Source organism: Mytilus californianus, unplaced genomic scaffold, assembly GCF_021869535.1.
Source record: "Mytilus californianus isolate M0D057914Y unplaced genomic scaffold, xbMytCali1.0.p SCAF_6, whole genome shotgun sequence".
NCBI classification, from domain to species: Eukaryota; Metazoa; Mollusca; class Bivalvia; order Mytilida; family Mytilidae; genus Mytilus; species Mytilus californianus.
The window spans coordinates 69,077,829-69,101,296 of NW_026262712.1; the positions used below are offsets into that span (position 1 = coordinate 69,077,829).

The 23,468-nt window shown below is 31.4% G+C and overlaps 1 protein-coding gene across 1 annotated transcript; it reads left to right on the top strand.

Annotated features, from left to right (window-relative positions):
* Window positions 1–14,983, top strand: LOC127706585 (uncharacterized). Its single transcript, XM_052211242.1, has 6 exons — window positions 1–48; window positions 1,154–1,235; window positions 3,341–3,488; window positions 5,287–5,398; window positions 7,048–7,144; window positions 14,802–14,983. The coding sequence occupies exons 3-6, from the start codon at window positions 3,424–3,426 to the stop codon at window positions 14,981–14,983; spliced, it is 456 nt and encodes a 151-aa protein (XP_052067202.1). The 5' UTR covers window positions 1–48; window positions 1,154–1,235; window positions 3,341–3,423.
* The last annotated feature ends 8,485 nt before the right edge of the window (window positions 14,984–23,468 follow it).

A 23,468-nucleotide genomic window follows, 5' to 3' on the forward strand; every position in this document is an offset into this window, starting at 1 on the left:
CAGCAACCTACACAATGGACACGTAGGCATTTTAAAGATGATATAGAAGTAAGTAGAATGCGTTTGTATAATCTAATGAATTTGTTTTATAAGCTATACAGTCGTGTTTTTTTCAAATAAAATCAAACACAGTCACCACCTGATAAATTTATATTAATTAGATAAAATGTACCAGACTATTTCTTTATTTAATTAAACAAAAAGAGGGCATAATTATTCAAAATCACACTAGCCTTCTCGACTTAAAATGCATATTTTACATTTTAAAGAGGCGAAAGATACAGAAAGGATATTCGATATCCATCTGTCAAAGAGAACCAACAAACCACATATAGGTTAAAGACAACAACAACAAACAAAACAACGAAAAAAAAATTAAGATCGTCTACAAAATACTCCATGAAAAAAATAGACAATTATTCGAATTTATTAAAAAAAAAAACGGAGTGACTTCTTGTACTCCGCAAGGGAAGATAGGTACTGATTCACCTATGAAACTTGTTCCACTCGTCGTTTTGTTCGTAACAAGTAAAGTATGGATGACAAAATAGGAGAATAGGCAATCAAATTGCACACAAGGCTTGTCAATGAATGCTTTGAAAACACGGTAAGCTTGATGAACTATTTGTTACCTGACGGTGTACTTATACATATTGCAGATGTAATATCGTATCTTGTATTATGTGCAATTACTTCAAGATTGTTAGTCGATATCTGCATAACAGAGGGAAATGTAATAAAAAATATAACTCGATTGGAATAGATGATATATTTTATACTTTCTTTTAGACAGTCTATATATTTTTGGCTAATTAGTGGAGATGAATAGTATGTCTATTTACTATCAAGTCACTGGAAATTGTAAACAAATGCTTACACTTGTTCCACTACATATTCAGTATCGATATATAATCACCATATATGTTATATCCTTCTTTCCATTACTTTTGTGTTCAAGATATTCATTATATTTCATACCTCTAACGTGTGAATACATAAGTAGCTTCCAAGATCAGGAAGACTTTATCTTAAATTTGGTGAAGATTACATCTGGCAAAAAAATGTATGCTATAAGTGAAACCACACATTTGATATATACCTGTTTATTGTATGCAGAATATTAATTATGTACAATTGTGAATATAACTTTCAGTTACTCGAACTCGAAAGTTATATCAACTCAACAGGCCAGGTACCGTTTGAAGATGGACAAAAGGCACTCGATAAGCTGTCAAGTAAGAGTACACTGTGTATTATGTTATCAAGTTTACTTTGAAGCTTCCCTCTAAGAATAGTATATCTTACTTGAAATTTAATTTACATGTTGTACTTGACTACAAAAACTGAATAGACAATTCTAAGAAATAAAGTGTGCTACACGTATAAGCTAGACTGATATTCAAGACAGTAAAGCCCTGATGGTAACATCTACCAACTAAACCTTTATTGTAAGATCTACCAAGTAACCATTGCTTGCGCGTATGTATTTTGTTAAACATCACTGTTTTACTATGAGCTAAGCTTCGCTATTTATATATAATTAATATTTCAATAATGTATAAAACATTTAACGAATAAGTTGTCCTTAGGCATTTCGCTTTTTGATTCAAGTCCTTTGACCAATTTAACCTTTGCATATCAAATCATTTGGTTTTGAGCTTAAGCCCGAAACAAATGATTAATCAACTTAATAAAACTTTACGCACACTTTCAAAACGACTGATAAGCGGCATCTAGAGGCAATTCATGAGCACAGGTACATAAAATGACATGAACGGTACTACTTTTTCTGTATCCTATCCACTTAATATATAATTGTTTTCAAACAAAATACACTCAACCATTCTACATAAACTTTGTTTCCGTCAAATATTAAAGATATTTTAACTAAACATTGTATTAACCGTTTGAAACAAATGTGTATATTGATATAAGAAGATGTGGTATGAGTGCCAATGAGACAACTCTCCATCCAAGTCACAATCTACAAAAGCAAACCACTATAGGTAAAAGTACGGTCTTCAAAACGGAGCCTTGGTTTACACAGAACAGCAAGCTATAAAGGGCCCCAACGATGACTAGTGTAAAACCATTCAAACATGAAAATCAACGGTCTAATCTATATACAAAACGAGATACGAGAAAGACTTATGACCACAATCAAACGACAAATACAAAACATCAGATTCCTGACTTAGGACAGGGGCAATGAAATGCAGCGAGTTTAAACATTTTTATAGCTACCAACCTTCACCCTTATCTGAAACAATAGTGCAACATCACAACATAGAAAGACACACTATAAAATATCAATTGAAATGGCTTAACTCAATCAAAAGACATATTAACACAAGTGAACATACACTGAACGAATAAATTTGATATATGATATAATGTAAATACAAAATCAATATGATAAGGGATGAATAATTAAAGTAAAAGTATTATACCGCTGTGAAATGTTAAACAATTTTAGAAAAACAACAATAACCTTGAAAAAATCCGCCATTTACAATAATATTATATACAGGTAAATGAAAATAATTTTGTTGTTAGTTATACAGTTTAAATGGAGAAAGGAAATAATTTTACACAATACATAATTTTGATGTTTGTAAACTACAAACATCAAACACGGATATTGGAATAGATGTCACATTTGAAAAGGGATTAGAGGGAGGGGAATGAACAAACAAATGAATATTGATTAGATTAATAGAGAAAAAAAGGCATCCCTAACATAACATTTCACATCTGATAACTTTGAGTCCCATAAATGTATTGTAAGTTTTTGACAAGAAAAATATTATACTTTATATTTATTTCCATAATTTAGATAGAGGTTGATGCAAACATGTATTTTTGGTTTATCAAAAAGTGTGTAAAATTTGCCCTTACAAGAACGGCGAATAATTATCCCTTATCATTGGGTTGTAACAATAATCAGACAGCATATTTTCATATATGGCATTTGCAGTTTTGATGGTTTGGTATCATGTTTCTGCATTTTTTTTTTAACAAACATAAAATTTAGAATGAGAAAAGGGAATGTATCAACGAGTCAACAACCGGCCGACCAAAGAGCAGGAAACAATAAAATTTAAATCTTGTCTTGCTTCACAATGAATTTAAAGTTTTTTTTTATTTTTGCTATGTATATCCCAAACATTTACGGGAAGAAACATTGACTTGGTTGCTTTGGCAACCATGCATACCAATATTTGTGAGGACATTTTCTTACTTTTTTAATTGATTATATGGTTAACATATACTGTAGCTGCATGACTATAATTGTTGACTGCTAGATAGGAATAATATTCATGGCTAACGTTTATTTCAGCGATTCGAGTTCCAGTTGCCTTATTAGTGCTGAATGGTGATTTAGACACCTTAGAACATGTTTTGAGAGCAATATACAGTGATATGTCAGTAGTGGTTGTAAAAGGAACTGGGGGAGCTGCAGACCTCATTGCGTTATGCTTAAAGGAGTAATAGCTTAATTGATGATTTAATAATAAAAAAGACATACATGTATATACGAAAGAGTGATATTTAAGTTGAAAAAACACTGATACCAGAAGTTCAACGAAAGAAAATTACTCAGAATTAATTTGTTATTCCCTTATCGTAAAGAAAAAATCGGGGACACGTTTTACATCCAGGCATGTTAAAGTATTATCTCTAACATGTATCAAGCAAAACAACTTGCTACACAGCTACTTTAGTACAAAAAATCTTGATGTACAGTTCAAAAACTGCATATCAAATGTACATCTGTAAAGCTATATATAAACTGTACAGCTGTAAAGCTGTATATAAACTGTACATCTGTAAAGCTGTATATAAACTGTACATCTGTAAAGCTGTATATCAACTGTACATCTGTAAAAATGTATATCAACTGTGGATAGATATCGTTTCATACAAGATGCAGTTTATATACAGCTTTAAAAATGTACAGTTTATATACAGTTTTACAGATGTACAGTTTATATACAGCTTTACAGATGTACAGTTTATATACAGTTTTACAGATGTACAGTTTATATACAGCTTTACAGCTGTACATTTTATATACAGCTTTACAGATGTACATTTAATATGCATCCTTAGAACTGTACATCAAGATTACTTGTACTAAAGTAGCTGTGTATAAATAACCTTTGAATTCGAATTTGCATACAATAACTGTTGAAACTTGAAGTGCACATGTTATTTCTGAATTTATTTGATTAGCTTTGATACATAATCAAATGACATTGACCTTTTTTTCTCTTTGTTCTTGATCTTCAAAAGTTTTCCCCAGACAGATAATTATATTTATATATATATATAATCATATTATATTTCCTTCAGATTAATATGATCCGTTCATCCTATTTCGGCTCTTTAACATTTAGGAGTCTATCCTAAATTGAGGTAAATTATATGGCCTTCCAAATAACGTTTCGATCTCTAACATCATTGAAGAGACATTAATTGTCGAAATCCGGATGTGATGTACAAATTTTTGCACCTCGTGTTTGCGGTATATCATCTTCTCCGCAAGTTTATTGTTTTCTATTAAGTATTAAATTAATAATTAAGATATATGATACATCTCGTGATCTATTTATTTGGCAATCGGCAATGAAAGCCAGCAGGGTTCAAGAAGATCAGTTGTTTGACCTGTTTGTCAAATGCGATTTGTTAAAATATACTTTTCACTTTTTTGGTCTTTTGGAAAATGTTTTTTTTGCTGTAATTAGACCCCTCTACCAAGACATTTGTTTTACATGCACACGTATAAAAATTGCGGCTTTTTATCCAACAAAATCATAGGTTTGAACGTTGGTTTCAATTTAGACTTGGTTGTATATATAATCAGCAATACATAAAATAGCAAAATATCTTTGTTTATCACATAAGACAACACTTTGTAATGGGTTTTGAAATGATATTTAAAAAAAATAAACACAATATTTTACACTATACGTGATCCACTGTATTGCTCAACAACCTCGTCATTTTAATTATACAATAATATCTAATAAAGGGATACCAAACATAATTCAAGTATAACTCAATTCATTCACAACAGTCTAAAATCTATCGTGATGACTAACTGTTATAGTCACTGTCCGATAATTAAATCATATGATTTTCAATTCAAAAACAAATTATGAATGCAGTTTTGATGGTAAATTATTATCTTGCACACGCAAAATCTATTTTGAAGTTATATGTTGATGTTCTATTTGAAGTAAATGCATATTTTAAGATTTTGTTATTTGTTTTTATATGTAGCTTTGCAAACCTAAAGAGAGAACTACCAATAATGTTTGCTAGACGTTTCACCAAATCACTTTTTAACAAGATACAGGAAGTCATCAAATTGATCGTTCAAAGGGAATGGATGGTATTTATTTATTTTTCATAAAAAAATATAAAAAGTGTAATCAAACAAAATAATGCTTAAATTCTCAATTTTATGCTATGGAATTATTACCTTTCCGTACTGTTATTTTCCCATATGCAGTGACCTTAACTACGAATTCTCTGTTGTTTAGAACGTCAGCGCAAATAAGAGCGGGAAACTGCGACATACGAGTGTTAACAAACGTGCACCAGAAAAGGTACATATCATTTTAAAGAACAAATGAACAACGCTTATTTTTATTCCTTTACAACTGTTGAGGAACATTAAATTTACAAATGGTAACGCATGGAAATGAAAAAAAACTAAATGTCATAGCTCTATTAATTCACCTTTTTATTACGTGCATAGCTTGCTCAGTGTTGACTGTTGATAGACTCAAGTTTTAATTAACTTGCGATCAACAATTAGTAAATCAGATGTTGTATGTCGATGATACGCGATAAAAAGATGCGTAATGAATTAAAAACAAAAAAAAAACAAAAAAAAAAAAACAAAAAACCGTGCAGACAGGATTTAATTAAGTATATATGCATTCATTGTTCTTATAATTTCGAAAACATTATAATTGCAAGAATTTCGTATGACTTTTAAGTATGGTCTTGTTTGTGTTTCTATTTAATTGTTGATTGACTTAAATGTTTTGATGCAAATACACAATTATTGTTGTATGAGGTTTGTCTTGTCCAAGATGTAGTAATATCAACTAACTTGAACTTTTTACACCTACTTCTGACGTAATATCATTAACATGTTTGTAAAAAATTAAACATTACCTCCATTTCAGATACAAGTATTTTGAATTATCGCTGTTTGTCAGAATTTGTTTCTAAAAAATATTTCTTTTAAAACCTACATGCGATGTTTTCCAATTTAACTGATTTTTTCTATTCTTTACACTACAATACTATTCTCTATGCTAAATCGAAAAAAACAAGTACGTCGTCTCATTGAACTTTTTCTAAGGTAATGAAAATCTAGTTTTTGTTTATATCGGTGAGTTCTATTCGTTATTAATTTATGAGTTCTACTGTTGTCGATATTTAGGTATGTATCTTGGTTTTCTACATACATTTACCAGACGAAAAACAGAAAATGTATGGACTACGTTTGTTAATAATTTAATTGTGGATGTAACGCGTCTTCTGATTGGCTGACGTTGTTTTGTTTATCAGCTCATAGACATAATTTTGTCATGTGACCGTGACGTCATCAACGTTTTTTCATGGTTTACTCAGGTTTAAAATGGAATTTAGAATTAAATTATAAGAAATGACTGTAATATTTTTTCTGCCTATTCGAAATAACATAAAAAATGTGGTGCACACTTGAAAATAACCAGCTACGCGGGTTATTCAGTGTGCACCACATTTTTAATGTTATTTCTTCATAAACAGAAAAAATATTACAATCATTCCTTAAAGCCATAATACAATTGACATAAACAATTCTTTAGACGGTTGAAACAATGACGTATTATAGGACAGAAGCACAAATACTCTAATCTTATTTTTCAAATACATACAAATGTTCTATTATTGAAAAGCAAAACAAATTGCAAATGCATGGTGAATAAAATAGACACTTGTCAGTTACAGTTTGTTTTTTCAACTTTTTGTTATCATTTACAGATTTCAGTGTTTGACATTAAAATAGATGAACATGACACGTTATGGGAACGAATTACTGATGGAATGTTACGAGCATGGTCGTTTGAAGAAAAGCACGGTATATATATTCCTACAAACTACTAAACGAATTTGTTTGAAATTAAAATTTGGTGTTTATGCCTTGTACTTAAAAACGATATATTTAGATTTGAAATGAATCCTAATATATCCTGTATAACCACAATCTTTAACCTTATAACAGAAAGGAACTTTAAGTCTGTCATGTTGTTTTCTGAGTGAACAGATACAATATCAAAACGTCGGATTGTAAAATGATAATGCCATCTAGTGATTGTTTTCTTATCATGTTCATATTAAAACAAATTAAAAAGAAATGCAAACACTAAATTTTAAATGTCAATTTTTATAGTTCGTGGTTAATCAGAATCTCGTTTACATTCATATTAAGCTTATATATATATATAATCATATGTACTAGTAATATATCAAGTATAATTTTCTTCTTAAGTGCCAGTCTGTTTGAGAATCAGGCAAATTCTAAAAAATTCAAAACATTACATATTTCAAATAGTCTTCTCACCCACAAAATATGTGACCTTTAGTCAATCCAATTGTTCATGAAAGAACACAAATTACAGAGTTACTTTTCCTAGCATAACTCTTTTGGTGTAAACAATACTAGTGTCATGCATGTGGCAGACAATGTTTAACTGTGGTTTTTCAATCTTATCTGACGACGAATGTTGGAATTCACAGTATTCTAAGGATGAAAAGACAACAAGCTTATTGGACAATGTAATAGAATTGTTGAACCACTTCCCTAGGATTAAAATATGCAAAAATGAAGTCGGAGGAAAAATTGAATTTTTACAATATTGGGATCTTTTCCCCCTTCATTCATGCACATTTGTTTGGGATCCTTTGTTTGTCGAAAACACCAACTAACCTTAGGATTATGCATGAGATAAAGAAAAGGAATGTTGGTTGTGCACAACCGTCTCACAAAGGAAGGATCAAAGCCAGCTAGAACAGTGCCTTTCCAGATGAGCAGGGCCTTTCTTCTAGGTTTTACAGAATTACAAGGTACACTATTTACATATTATTATTATATGTATTCAAAAGATAATTTTGGTCATACACCATTCTCTTCCCCGATTATATATTTTACTGTAAAATTGAAAATGGTTTAGGTTCAACATGAATATAAAAAAAAGGGAGGGGGGGGCTCATTATCAGATTCATATTTTGTTTTTTGGCAGATTTTTTCTGTTAGATTGAAAAGAAGTAAACTGTTTTTTTTTCTCATATTTTATAAAGGATGTTTAGAAAAAATAGTAATAATGCCAAAATTTGAGTTTGTACTACTTTTGTAAACTGAAGAAGACCACTGGCCCTGACAAATGAATTATTGCCCTTCTAAAGGAAGGTTCACATGTATTTGAAAGCAAATGTTTAAGTTTCATACATTATGATGCATTTAGGCCTAAAAAGATAGCACCAGTGTTTCGATTTGCAGCAGAAAGAATTAGGTTAGATATGTAGGAAAAATATTTTTTAAAGTTTTTGACCAGTTTAAAAAGGGGAAATAATTTGACGCAATATAAATAGGGCTTGTTAAAAACTTACAGAAATGTTTATGCATAGGTAAGGTTATCCAATGAACAACTAATTTTTTTTCAAATAGGCCTTCTACAAATTACGGAAATATTTTTTATTTGATGATTTAACCGTACCTTATTCAGTTATTGGCTTAATGAGAGGAATATGTTGTTTTTATCAGTGCTATTTAAAAATGACAAGTAAAACTTTCCAGGCATTTTTAATCATAAAATATAGGGTCAGTTTTTTTAGTACTTTAAACACACACACATTTTTGGTCTGCCTTAGGCCCAATACCTGATTTATAATTTTTGAATCTACCAAAATTGTTTAACCCAAAGCCTTGAAACTCTAGCTCTCAGGAGTTAAAAACATATTTTGCATAACTTGTACTTAGGGAAATTATTTTTCTTAGTTAATGTTATTTGTCACTTATTGCATTGGTCTGAAGTAAGAACTACAAAGAAATTTGTATTGTATAAATAATATCATTCCTTCATTCATATTCATGTACATGTATATATATTTTTATCAGACTTAACAAATTTTTCTTCAGGGATTTGCTGAATTGCTGAGTTGATTTGTAAGACACATACCTTTGATATTTGACAGAACTGTTTACAGAAGACTATTGAATTGCAGAGCTACAAATTATTTGAATTTAGATATTTTATATGTATACCAGTAAATTCCAGTTATTGAATGTTTACTTCAACCCACTCACACTAGTGGGTCCATATTTTTAGGTGAAATATCTTTTTATACATGATTTTGTGATTTTAGAAATAGATAAGAATTACTTCAGCTACAAGATGTTTTTTTTCATCCCCATCCACAACGGGACAGCTCGTTATTAAAGATTTCCCCGTCAGTATGCAAATGCTGATTTACAAAAAGATTTTTGCATGTTGGTTCATTGGTTCAGTTTTGAGCAAGTGGTGAATTCATCTTATGATATAGGATATACATGTATATATATGTTATGTTCAACAAGAACTAGGTCAATATGACCTACATTTACTGCTGGAACTACATGTACTTAGGTAAAATTTTGCCAATGCGAAACAAGAGTTATGCAGAAATCACCTACACGTGTATTGTCAGCAACATTTTTTGATTTAAAGTTGCATAAGCATTCAATTTGATGCATCTTAGACCCATGGAGATTATTTTGTCCTGTCCCCTTACTGCGGCCCTTAGTCATGGTCTATTGATCTTGTCATTTTATCAACTAGTTTACATTTTAAACTTTGTGATTTCATGTAGATCAGTAAACCACTTATGATAAGATAGTTTTATTTGAAGGTAGGAATGCTCTTTACCGTCGTGCGTCAAACGGTCATTTAAGGCTGCCATTAGCGTCAAATTCGTTAAAATTTTACCGTGATTTGTCAAAATATCCTTAAGTTATTGTGATTTGTTAGAGGCCTCAAAAAATTATCCTTACTGTTAATTTTGGAGTAAAAATTTACTTGAATCGTCAAAATCAGTCGATTTCTTTATCGTCTAAAAGAAAGTGTACATTTTACATATTTAAATGAAAAAAAATAAAGAAATACTTTTGATATTTCTAAAGGGAAAAATGACGAGTGATTGCAAAATCACCGGTAAGCAAAAAAAAAAAAAAAACAAAAAAAAAAAATCGTCCACCTGGCACATATTATAAATTGGTCCGCTTGTCCACATACATGTACTCAAATTAATGGATGACAACTTAGCCTCTTTTCATGGAGAAAATTTATAGTCATGTTTGAACCTAAAGAACAGATATACCAAATCTGAATGACAGATAAAATAATAAGACATGATGAATATAAGAAGACTCTGAACAATCGGAAAACTGTAAAGTCAGGAGTAACATGTATTTGACAGAAGTTTTAAAAACATTTGAATGTTGAGATCGGTTGAGTATCTCAATGATAAGAACTTGTATTCTGAAATCAGAATTTGGAAGAGCTTTTCCTGTGTTAGCATAAATTAGTCTCTAATTTTGTCCGTTATCTTTAAAAATATAATAATAAATGAATGCAATAATTTGTGCAATTTATTATGTTTTTTTTAAATGTTGCATGTTTATTATGACATACATTTTTGCCTCGCAGTGTCGCAGTATGCCAGACAAAGGCATCACTATCCGACGGTGGCAGAGTCAACTATTATATTTGAGAAGGTAGAAGACCTGGATTCTTAATATAAATAAGAAGACCTTGTGTGCAGATATCTTATGTTACAAAGTTTCTATATGGCCAATGTCCTGAACCTCAAGTCATTTTCATGGTTCATTGACTGCTTGAATTTTTTTTTAGTTTTTTGGTCATGTGAATTTTTCACTTATTATGAATAATATTAGGATAATTATATTTGGTATATTGGTTACTTGCTACGTCTCCATGTCGGTCAGATATTGTTCACCTGACCTCAACCTCATTTCATGGATCAGTGATCAAGGTTAAAGTTACATGCATGAATTGGTTCATTTCTCTTATACTATAAGCAGTAGGTCAACTATGTGAGGTGTATGGAATGATTGTAAGGGATAGATGTCTATCTAGGTCTGGCAGGTAAGAATCTATTTTGTTACTAGGGGGTTTAGGTTGTTGCTAATGGAATGTAGATATTGTATAATTTACTTATTTTATATAGAAATGATTGATATCTGACCACTGAATTGTCACTTTTTTAAATGAAGAATATTTTTGTATAAAAAAAAAAAAAAAAAAAATAAGTTTGTTCATTTTGGTTGCTAGGGACATTTTTCGCTTGCTATGTTATACTTTCCGGCCAAAACCAGGAACAATTGACAATAAATCATATTTAGTCCATTTATATGTATTTAGACTTAAATATTAAATACATTTGTTACAATTTGGTTTTTTTTAGCTTTGTTGCTATAGGGTTAATTCTGTTGCTATGGTTACTCAATATTTGGAGAAAAAAAACACCGAGCTTTTATGAAATAGTAAAAGTATGACCACTACTTCTTCCATATTTAGTAACACCATGTATGTGCTGTTCTGGTAATAGAAAAAAATTGACATTGATTTCTGGCCTTTTTTTTGGCTTTTTTGGACATAATGGTCCATGGAGACCATCCGTATCCCAAAATTTCTAGAATGAAATAGAATGTCATCAAAACAGCTGTTCTTCAAGAATATTTGATAGTTGAAAAAGTTGCAGTACAATGGAGAAATACTACATATTATATGAACAGCAGTATTCGTGAGACTGAAATAGTGAAAAACTGTGAGTTTTATGCTAATCTCAATAATTCATTCTTTGGAAAAATCAAATGAATATGTTTCCATAGCAACCATATGTAATTGGTCTGAAAAGTAGTTTTCTTCTTTATAAGATGTTATTCAGATGATTTTTGCAAGTTTTCATGAAAATCTGAGACTATCATGTTTTGGTCACTGCCTGATCCTTAGGCAGACTGGCACTTAAGGTTTGTTCATTTTGATAACTCATCATATTTTATGTGCTTTTTCTATCGTGAATATAACTTCTTTGTATCATGACCATAATTTCATCAGATTAGCTGCTGGTATACCATATTTTACCAGAGTACAAAATTGTATAATCAGACCAAAAGCACAAGCTCGAATACACAGTCATCTCAGTACCAGAATGTATGACAAACGAGTCGATTCTAATTTAGAAATTATCAATTTCCCCAACCTTGGTAGTAATATACCAACTTCACCTGCATATGGGATATAATTTTCTCAACTTCTTCGGTATTCAAGAGCTTGCAGCTCCTATTCAGACTTTGCAAAACGTCACTAGTGTCTAAGCAGAAAGTTGATGAACCGGGGGTACATCAAACATGTGTCAAAGAACGTCTCGTCTTTTGTCTAAAAAACGTTCATCGGAAGGTACCAAGACCTTGTTCATAAATATTCCGTATAAACTTCACGAATAATACACGATGGTCTTGAAGTATAGATTCTCCGTACTGACGTTGTTTATCATCTTAATAGAGTGTTATAGTATTGTTTTATTTATCTTTATTAATATTACTGTATTTTGTGATATCACTTTGAGGTGACTCTGTACTTATGTATCCCGTCATACTTTGAACGACAACATTATTTTATATCTACCTGTGTGACGTCAAACGCGCGATTCTACGTAAGAGTTAATGTTAATCTAATCATGTGACTGTCAGTTTAAGGATTCGGTCCAAGAACTTTAAATCTTTCAATCCTGTATGGGTAGATTTTACATACTAGATAAATAAAATCGTGAAATAAAAAAGCAAAATGAGATTGATAAATTTGATGTATGCCTTTTTCTGCTTCTTTGTTACATTTGATTGTTTTTATAGTGATTCAGATGATAACACAATGTTGACTGCTGTACCCCTATTTTTGACATTTTTACCGATTGTGTCTGTTTGTTTTGTTCACACATCGTTGTCAATATAATGGAATTTGATGCAACTATCATACAAGTGAGAGGTTTAGCTAGCTATAAAACCAGGTTCAATCCGCAGTTTTTTACATACGAAAATGTCTGTACAAAGTCAGAAACATGACAGTTGATATCCATCCGTTTGATGTGTTTGAGATTTTGATTTTGTCATTTCATTATGGACTTTCTTTTTTGAATTTTCCTCAGAGTTCAGTATTTTTGTGATTTGACGTTTGTCTTTATGCATAAAAAAAGTAAACATTTAATTTGACTGGTTTTAAAAGGATAATAGCTGGCAAATTGATGATCACTGACAAACCTATTTAATCTGCGTGAATGTGTTAAATTATTGACTTGCAAGCCATTAATCCATGAAATAACATCAAAATAAAACCAAAATAACCTCATCTCAATTTTATTTAATATTTTAAAAAATAAACTTGTGATTAGAAACGTAAGAAACACGTCTTTTTATGATGTTGATACACTTGTGTGACGCACAATTCATAATGTTAGTGTGGTGAACTGGTAAACTATCGTAAATTCATGAGAGGCGTCTGTTGTTATTCTGAGGTTTTCATGATGTAATGAACTTTTATATTATTTCATATGTATTTCTCTGTCCTGAGTGTTCTTACTTTTATTTGTACTGTATTCCTGTCACGTCATGTAGTCATTTTAGCAATATTTTTAATATTGCCATCTACATGGGAGGTCTGGCTAGCCATACAACCAGGTTCAACCCGCCATTGTTTTTTTTAAATGTCAATTACCAAGTCAGAAATGGCATTTATTATCAACGAGTCTGTTTCTATGTATGTTGACGTTTGTTTTTGTAGCAGTTCAGTGTTTCTGTTGACCATTTGTTTTCCTCTTATGGCTGATGTGTTTCTCTCGGGTTTGTTTTGTGATCCTGGTTCGTTTTCGCTTAATCCATATATGACTATAAAGTAGCGGTATACTATTGTTGCCTCTTTTTACCATTACTAATGTGTTAAGGCTAATAAATTTTTGAAACAAAGAAAAAAGGGATTTATGTTTTTTTTTTTTTAATTGTACTTGATGCTCTTTTAACATTTATATGATTGTCAAACAAAAGGTACAAACACAAAATGAAATCGACGGAAAAATATCTCTCTTAGTGGATACAACTAAAATGGAGGGTCAACTTTATTCGTTCAGTGTATGTTCACTTGTATTATTATGTCCTTTGATTGAGTTAAGGCAGGTCAATTGATATTTTATAGTGTGTTTTTATATGTTGTGATGTTACACTATTGTTTCAGATAAGGGTGAAGCTTTGGTACCATTAAAACGTCAGGAATCTGATTTTCAGTAGTTGTCGTTTGTTGATGTGGTTCATCAGTGTTTCTCGATTTTTATATAGATTAGACATTTGGTTTTCCCGTTTGAATGGTTTTACACTAGTACTTTTTGGGGCCTTCATAGCTTGCCGTTCGGTGTGAGCCAAGGCTCCGTGTTAAAGACTGTACTTTGACCTATAATGGGTTACTTTTATAAATTTTGACTTGGATGGAGAGTTTTCTCATTGGCACTCATATAACATCTTCCTTTATCTTTGAAATAACTATTTCAATGATTTATATTAAACTTAACAAATTGATAGATCGAGGCAATGTTGATGTATCTAAACTCACAAAAGATATATATCAACGTATATCTTTGTGGTCTCATTTTTTAAGATAACAGAAAAATTGCTGAAGTTTATATATTTTTTTCAGATGAAGAAATCTTGAAAACGCAATATCTTCCTTTGAATGAAGGAGTATATATTTCGGAGTATGTTGCTGACCTTGCTTGTCTTACCAGAAGAGAGCTGTTTGCAGGTTACAATTCAAAAACTGAATGGACACAGGAAAATAAACAAGTTTGTACAACTTCAAGATCTTTAAGAATCTCTTAGACAAGGATTTAACAATCCCTTTGAAATCAGCGTTATTTTCTCTCTCTCAATCAAACCACGTCGTAATACAGCGATTAATACCAATTATCACCGGAAAGTGTTTTTGATTTTGATTATGCCATTTGTTAACGGAGTCTCCTTAGAGTTCGGTAGTTTCGTTATTTTATGTTCTATCAAAGCAATAAATTAACTTTATGTTTGTGTCATGTTTTGTTGACACCTATTGACTGTTATAATGTCGTCTGTTTTTATCATCACGTTTTCGTAGACGCATATTTCTTGGTAGCCATGAACTAATTGAGGTAAACCAATGGTCTTATCTATGAGAAAGCAATTACCAAAAACAAAAAGCATAACAGATAGCTACTAACGACATCCATTAGATGACATGCTCACTCACGTAAAGAATTAACAGGTTCAAACATGTGCAAACACCCCACAACGGAGACAGTTGTGTAATCAAGGTAATTGTAAAAGTTTCAAAAGGGACATTCCAAATCGAAGATAAAAACCATTACAAAAAAAAAGACAAATAACAGTACACAAAAACACAATATCGACAACTACGGACGGAGCAATACAAACCCCACTAGAACTCGTGGGTGATACAAGGACCATGAAGGATAAGAAGATCCTATTTCACATGTGGCATCCTTTGTGTTGCTAATTTAAGTACAAACCCAGTGTGATACGTCTTCTTTGTTTGGTAAAAATCAGGGGAAAAGGTAATTAAAAACAAGATGAAAATGGCTTGACTCAGAAGATTTGCTAAAATCATAAAAAAAAGAACTAGCATAAAAAAAGAAAAAACAAAGAACGATTCTATGAAAACCTGCAGCTACCGAAATGTATGTAAAAGTCAATTACAACTAAAAATGTATCATGTTTTTGTTCAGAGTAAAGTATCAGTCAGTTCGTATGCAACTAATTAAGGGTAAATTAAGGCGACATTACCAGTTATTTACTGATGTTTAAATCTCGTAATGATATTTAAAAGAAAAACACATCAAAATAACAAAAAATACGTTAAACCGAATGCATCGACAGTAAATGCGTCGTCAGTTGTCATAAGCAGTCTGCAAAACGCGTACTTTTAGTTTTGTACACTGCAACAAGATGAGTACACAATATTGAGAGAATGTTATTAATCAAAAACAAAAATAATCTCAGTACCGATCAAAACAATGTTAAAGAATTTACTATGGTGTTAGATAAGTATCTTTTAAGAACAAGTTTGTTTAAACAATCATCAAGTCAAAATATTTCCTATCATAATCTACGGGCTTAAGACTAAAAAAAAACCCCGAAAAATTCTAATATGATATCCAATTTAAGCCGAGTTCTACTAGTATACTCAAACTTTAATACCAAATAAGTGAAGAATCTTGTATATCTGTCATTGAAAGTGCATGTCCATGTCTATATAAAAACGATTTTTAGAGTAAGCTACATTATGCTTTTTCAATGTTTGTATATTTTAGAATGTATTTGTCACTTGTTTTCTTGGTGAAAAGACAGATGTATTGGAACAAATACTTGAAGATAAACAAGATTTTAAATTGCTCAATAAAAAATTCGACGAACTTTGGAAAAAGGTAATATATGTTTCAATTATATCTAGATTGCATCATACATTAAATGCAGACAGAAATGGTAAATTTGTCGTCTAAAATGCTGAATAAATTCCGAGATAAATGCGCGATCATATGCATTTTAAAGAGCATTTGGATCGAATAAACGGTATGTATTAACCAATTGACCTATTTACATGTACGGTTGAGAGTTTTCATATCTACAATGTATGTAGCAAGATTCCAGCAATTTCCTGATTTAAACAATATTCTTTAGCTTTAATTCCATTAAAGCATTGGTTCCAGTTGTCGTACAACAAGTAAAACTGTCCACCAAAGGTGAACTTATATCAGCAACATGAGGTGTTTCATCTGTGGAGTAGGTTTCCCCCACCTTTCTGTTTTACATGATATCAACCCCGGTTTTTGTGGTAGCTGTTTTAAAGGTTTCAGTTTTCTATGTTATGTTTTGTTTTCTGTTCTTGTCAGTTTTTTTTTTATCACAGTTATACTTTGAATATCATTTTAGTAGTTCATTTCTTCACCAGCACGATTGTAAAATATCTATTGCTAAGATGTATTTTACATTATGTCATTTTAATATGCGAAATTGCAATTTATAGCTAAACCAAGTTTTGTAGTTGCAAGCATAAAACCGTGAATTAGAAGATGTATGAAAATATACATTACAAATGCATTTATGTTACTGTTTAACATATATATCACTGCATTATATGATTTGGTTGGCTATAAGATTGACAAAACAAAAGTTTAATAGAGTTTGGCGTTCTATAAATGTAAAAACCAAAAATTAAGAAAAATGAAAATTGCAAGAGGGGAAATCCATTACAACTGACAAAATCAAACATTACACTTCATCGAACAAGGGAACTAATGAAAATGAACTGCCATATTCTTAACTTATCCCATATGGCATGGTATAGGTTGCAAAAATTTGATATTTTTCATTTAAATGCAATATTTCTTATTTAATTGGTATATTTCTTCATTTAAATGCAATATTTTTTTATTTGAATGGTATATTTTTTCATTTAGATGCAATAATTGCATAATGGGAAATTCTTTGACGTCATAAGGTCAAATTTGCAACAACGTTTGTGATTGGTCGGTAATTGTATGGATTTCTCCCCTTTCTTTCTAAACTTGAGTGACCAAGAATTAAAAAAACGCGTCAAAATATCGCCCCTCTAACTAAATTTGGCGTTCGTGCGAGTTTGTGCACTGGCTGATAATTTCAATAATGGCCAGGACGAACAAAAAATGTAGAGACATAAGCTGTTATACTCCGGAACTAATTCTTTAATAAAGACAATTCAGGATAAATTGGAACCATTACTAACCCATGTTACAACAAAAGTCCTATGACATAGGACTTCACTATATGAGGCGTGAACTTCATATTTAATACTATCTATAATATGTGCTCTCATGTCTTATGCTGCAAATCATTTTACATTTAGAATTCGTTGCTGAGCTTTTTTTTTACTGTTCTCGTCTCTGAATCCCTTAAATAGATTTTTTTTCAAGCCCCACAGTAGTTCAATGATTACTATATGTCTTTGCATAAATAAGTACGCAGGGCATATTTCAAAACAAATTTTATCTTCAGGAATTTTAAATGATTTACTTTTCAATACTGCATTGGGAAGGGGGTATACTAGTTTATTTTGTGACACATTATATAACATAATTAGATATCCAACAAATTATATGATTGTACGTTTAGCTATTATCTAGACCTGTACGAAATGTATAGAATAAGACACATTTAACAGGGGCGAATCCAAAACCTCGGGGTGGGGGGGGGGGGGGGAGGGGGGGGGGGGGGGGGGGGGGGAGTTGGTTCAAATTTAGATATTTGTATAGAGATGAATATATATGCGAGTATTGGCAGTAATGGTTATGGTGTGTGTGTGAGGGTAGGGGTTTCAGATCAAAGATCGTTTCTTTAATTCTATATCTTTTAGTTTTTACCATTTCACTCTATTCTTTATCCTTTGATCTCTATTATATTTGTCGTTAACATGCGTGACATATTTGCCACTAGACATAAGGCAACCAAAAGTCAATCAACGTATTCTGTATATTTCATCATTTCTTTATTATGTTAGGTTTGGTCCCGCCCCTTATCTATTTTTTTGCACATTAGGGACATCAAAAGTTTAATGTAGGATAAAAAAAACTTAATTCATATAGTTTTTTTCACTGACCCCCCTTCCCCCCTCTTATCTTAATTTTGGAAAAATTGATTGACCAATAAGGATATACATAAAATCGATGTTAATTAAACAAAACTTGCAGCAAGTTTGACCCCCCCCCCCCCCCCCCCCCGCAACTATTTGAATAAAGTTTTTTATCCTTCATTAATTTTCTGATGTCGTCCCTTATCCTCTCTATGTAAACCCAATGCATGTCCTGATAAATGGTGACTCATGCATAGCATCATATGTGGTTATTAAAACAAGAAACATATTCATATTATAATAATTAATGTATGCTAGGACTTATAGATAGATGTCATTAGTCCCAGGTCATGTAATAAAGTAGGTCTTATAAAAATACAATAGCATTTTAATTTTGATGATTATATATATGTTTATATATTTAATAATGCCATTTTTTTGGAAAAAAGGGTAGGGGCAAGGCGTTTTTTAAAACATATCAATGGGGCGCGTTTTTTTTTTGTTCTTCGGAAGTGAGCCAGAAGAAGTCCATTTCTGTTTTTTTTTTTGCATTGGGAAGATCTTCTGGCTCTCTTCCACCTCTTCTTTTTTGATAGGTTGACGGCAGAGGCACATAACAAACATGGCGTCGTTTAGTCTAAATGAAATTAATAAATTTATGAATGCAGATATATTAGAATGGGAGCTGTTTTATAAACGTTTTTTATGGTATGACAGCCTTAGTAGGACATCCCTGTAGGACGATAAGCTGGATAAATATAAGAACTACACGGACAATAACAGTTAAGGGACGATTATTTGATATTCTAGGGAAGGGATTTTGATTGATTGGTGTTTAACGCTACTTTCAACACTATTGGGCTATTCCGTGGTGGTCAGTTTAAATTTAGAGATGAAGGATGGGGAAGGGAAGAGAGGGCATTATTATTCATTTCAATCTGTCGCTAAGCATGCCTATTTTTCAGCTCTTACCAGGCAACCATATTCATATATGAAATCCTTCTGTCCCCCACTCCAACAAATAAATAAATATCAAATGGTTTTCCTCTTATTTAACACAAGTTTAAATTGATTGATTGTTTGTTGCTAATTTTAACGCCCAGTGAAAATTATTTCATGCTTGTTCAGGAAAACACGAGTTTAGAAGTCACGTATATAATATAAAAATGAAGAGATGAAATATGATTGCTAATAAGGCAACTATCCACCGGAGTTCAAATATGAAGTGTATGTAAGCAATTATAGATAAGATAAGATAAGATAAAATAAGAAAAAAATATTTTCAGTCGGGTTACATGAAATACTACAAACATAAGCTCTGTAGAGCTTTTTGTCGTCATGTAGACAAATGCTTTTTGTAGACAATCGTAAGGCTTTCAACAATGACAAAAACCTGATACTGTAAAGTCGTCTATAAAAGGCCCGACATGAAAAGTGTCAACAATTCAAACGAAAAAACTAACAGCCTAATTATACATAACAAAACAATTTACAAAATATCAAATATGAGTCGAGACAGGAACCAACGACAACCACTAAACTACAGGCTCCATCCCTGGGACAGGCAAATAAAGAATATGGCAGGGTGGATATAAAAACGAAGATATGGTATGAGTGCAAATGAGACAACTCTCCACTAAAGATCAAATGACACAGAAATCAACAGCTATAAATCACCGCACGGCCTTCGACAATAAGCAAAGCCTACATCGCATAGTCAGCTATAAAAGGCCCCGAAATCAAAAATGTAAAACAATTCAATCTAGAAAACTAACGGCCGAATTAATGTACAAAAAAATGAACGAAACAAATATATGTATAACAAAGCAACAAACGGCAACCACTGAATTACAGGCTCCTGACTTGGGACAAGCACATACATACAGAATGTGGCGGGGTTAAACATGTTAGCGGGATCCCAATCCTCCCCTAATCTGGGACAGCGGTGTAACAGTACAACAACATGTTTGTGAGCAACCCATCCCGAAGCTGGGACAGTGGAGTAACAGTACAATAAAATAACAACCTGCACAAATCAGCAAATTAACTTAAAAGATCGGTACGAGACACCCAAAAAAACTAACATTAAGACAATAGACACAAAGCACCGACATAAGAGTATTTGCAATTACTGGAAGTTTGCTCAAACCTAATTACAACTGGTACTGAAATAAATCTTGTTCTCCCAGACTGAGTTATCAATCAGTACACAACGCGCGGCAAAGGATTTATTAAAAAAAGAAAACAGTCTGAGAAACGTCTGGTTTATGTTGTATATAGATATAAGAAGATGTGGTATGAGTGCCGATGAGAACTCTCCATCCAAGTCATAATTTGTAAATGTAAACCATTAAAGGTCAACGTACGGTCTTCAACACGGAGCCTTGGCTCAAAACGAACAGCAAGCTATAAAGGGCCCCCAAAAAATTAGTAGTGTAAAACCATTCAAACGGGAAAACCAACAGTGTCTAATCTATTTAAAAAAAACGATATACTTGCATATAAATCCATATACAATGAAACGGTTTTTGAAAAGTGGACCGAACGTTTTGACCATCGAAATTTTGCAATAGAAATACTAGTTATGACCACAAGACTTTAACAGCCAGTGCAGGACTCGCACGAACGTTAGATTTAGCTAGAGGGGCGATATTCTGACGCATTTTTTAATTCTTGGTCACCCATGTTTAGAAAGAAAGGGGAGAAATCCTAACAATTTCCGACCAATCACAAACGTTGTTGCAAATTTGACCTAATGACGTCAAAGAATTTCCCATAATGCAGTTATTGCATATAAATAAAAGAAACTACTATACCAATTGAAATACAAATATTGCATTCAAATGACATTTTATACCAATTGAATAAAAACTATTGCATTTGAATGAAAATTATACCATTTGAATGAAAAATTAAACCATTTGAATGAAAAATTATACCATTTGAATAAAAATATTGCATTTAAATGAAAAAATATACCATTCAAATAAAAAAATATTGCATTTAAATGAAGAAATATACCAATTAAATAAGAAATATTGTATTTAAATGAAAAATATCAAATTTTTGCAACCAATACCATGCCATAATCCCAGGCATTTTTGAAAAGAAATGGTTAGTTCAACCTGTGTAAATATGCATTGTTAGCTAAACATCTCAATTGTATAACACTTGTTAATAGTTCAGTTAATATATTGACATAATTAAATGAATAACAAAAACAGATAAATCATGTCACTGTCACAGAGACAAAAACTGAGGATCCATAAAAATTTAGTATGCATACAATGTTTTATGCATCTAACACAACGTAAACAGGAGGCGAAAGATACCCAAGTGCTATACAAAATTAAAACAAATCGAAAGAAAAAGCGACAAAGCTATAACTGTAAGTTATGCTGATTTTGAATTTATTTGTTATAACATATTGCATGGTATTGTCTACAGTTTGTTTTTAAAAAGAGTAAGAAAGGTATATTTTACACTGTATATCATATTTTGTATCTCCGTTTTAATTTTCAGGAAATCAATTCAATTAAAACCACGAGTTTTTATCAGCTCCTTTAGGTGAATATATATATTATATTTCTATGCAAATAGATGTTTTTTTGTGTTTGAATGTGTTTGAATGTGCATACAAAAATGCAATCGGGTGACGGATGGAGATTTTTGACTTGTGATATTTTTTTTTGCGCTGAGCTATGTTATTGTCAGACTATCACTAAGAAACTCGATATCTGTTATACAAACATATTGGTGTTTTTTAAATAAATGTAAAGCAACAGTTACAACAAGGCTGCTTTCGATTTGAAGAAAATAGTGTGTTTTGATTTTCTTCAAATTGTTTGTATTTTGCTTATCTCTTTAATGGAAAGTATTCAAAAAAAAAAAACGATAGAAATATCCAGGATTTAAAAATTAAATATGCATAACAGGTAAACCATTAACATGCTTTTTGAAAGTTCGTATTGTGTTGTGCATTCCAACCGATTTTCTCGAGCGCCAATTAATGAATCTGAGGTAGACTAGCGACTAGCGTATCAGATAGTATGCCTGGTATTATTGATTACATTTTATAAAAGCAAAATTAACGTCGTTTTGCTGACAATATATCTAGTTATAGTTAATAAATGTACGTCATCATAGTTATTTGCAAAACGACTTATATAAACAATATTTATTATATCGTTAACTCAATTTTCAATAATGTTTTAGAGCTTTTGTTCGAGTGGTATAGACGATGTAAAAGCAATTGTAGTAATATCTCAAAAACTCCTCAAAGGTAAGCAAACAAATTCATATATTAATATAACTATTACAGAATTGTTCTTCACGGATCTGTGTGATGCACATTTCATGCTTGCCGAAATTTCAAATATGATGAAGAAGAGTTAAAAGTCATAATTCCTTTCTTCGGTACTTTTTGTCTTCATGTTTGGTCAGCAGCTTTACAATAATGCGTAGTAACAGTGAGCAAATATGTCCTGTTTTCGAAAATTCTAAATAGCAAATTTGCCTTTGCTTATCACGCCAAACGCTCGCATTGTTAGATATGGTTTACATTACTTAAAAAACATATTTTAGTTTTAACTACTGTTCCTTATAACAATTAGGCAAGACCTGATACACGACCGTCTAGGATTTCTTAAAATTCATAAGTATCAAGTATATGTTATTAGAATACATTAAATTCAAATAAGCGATTATACT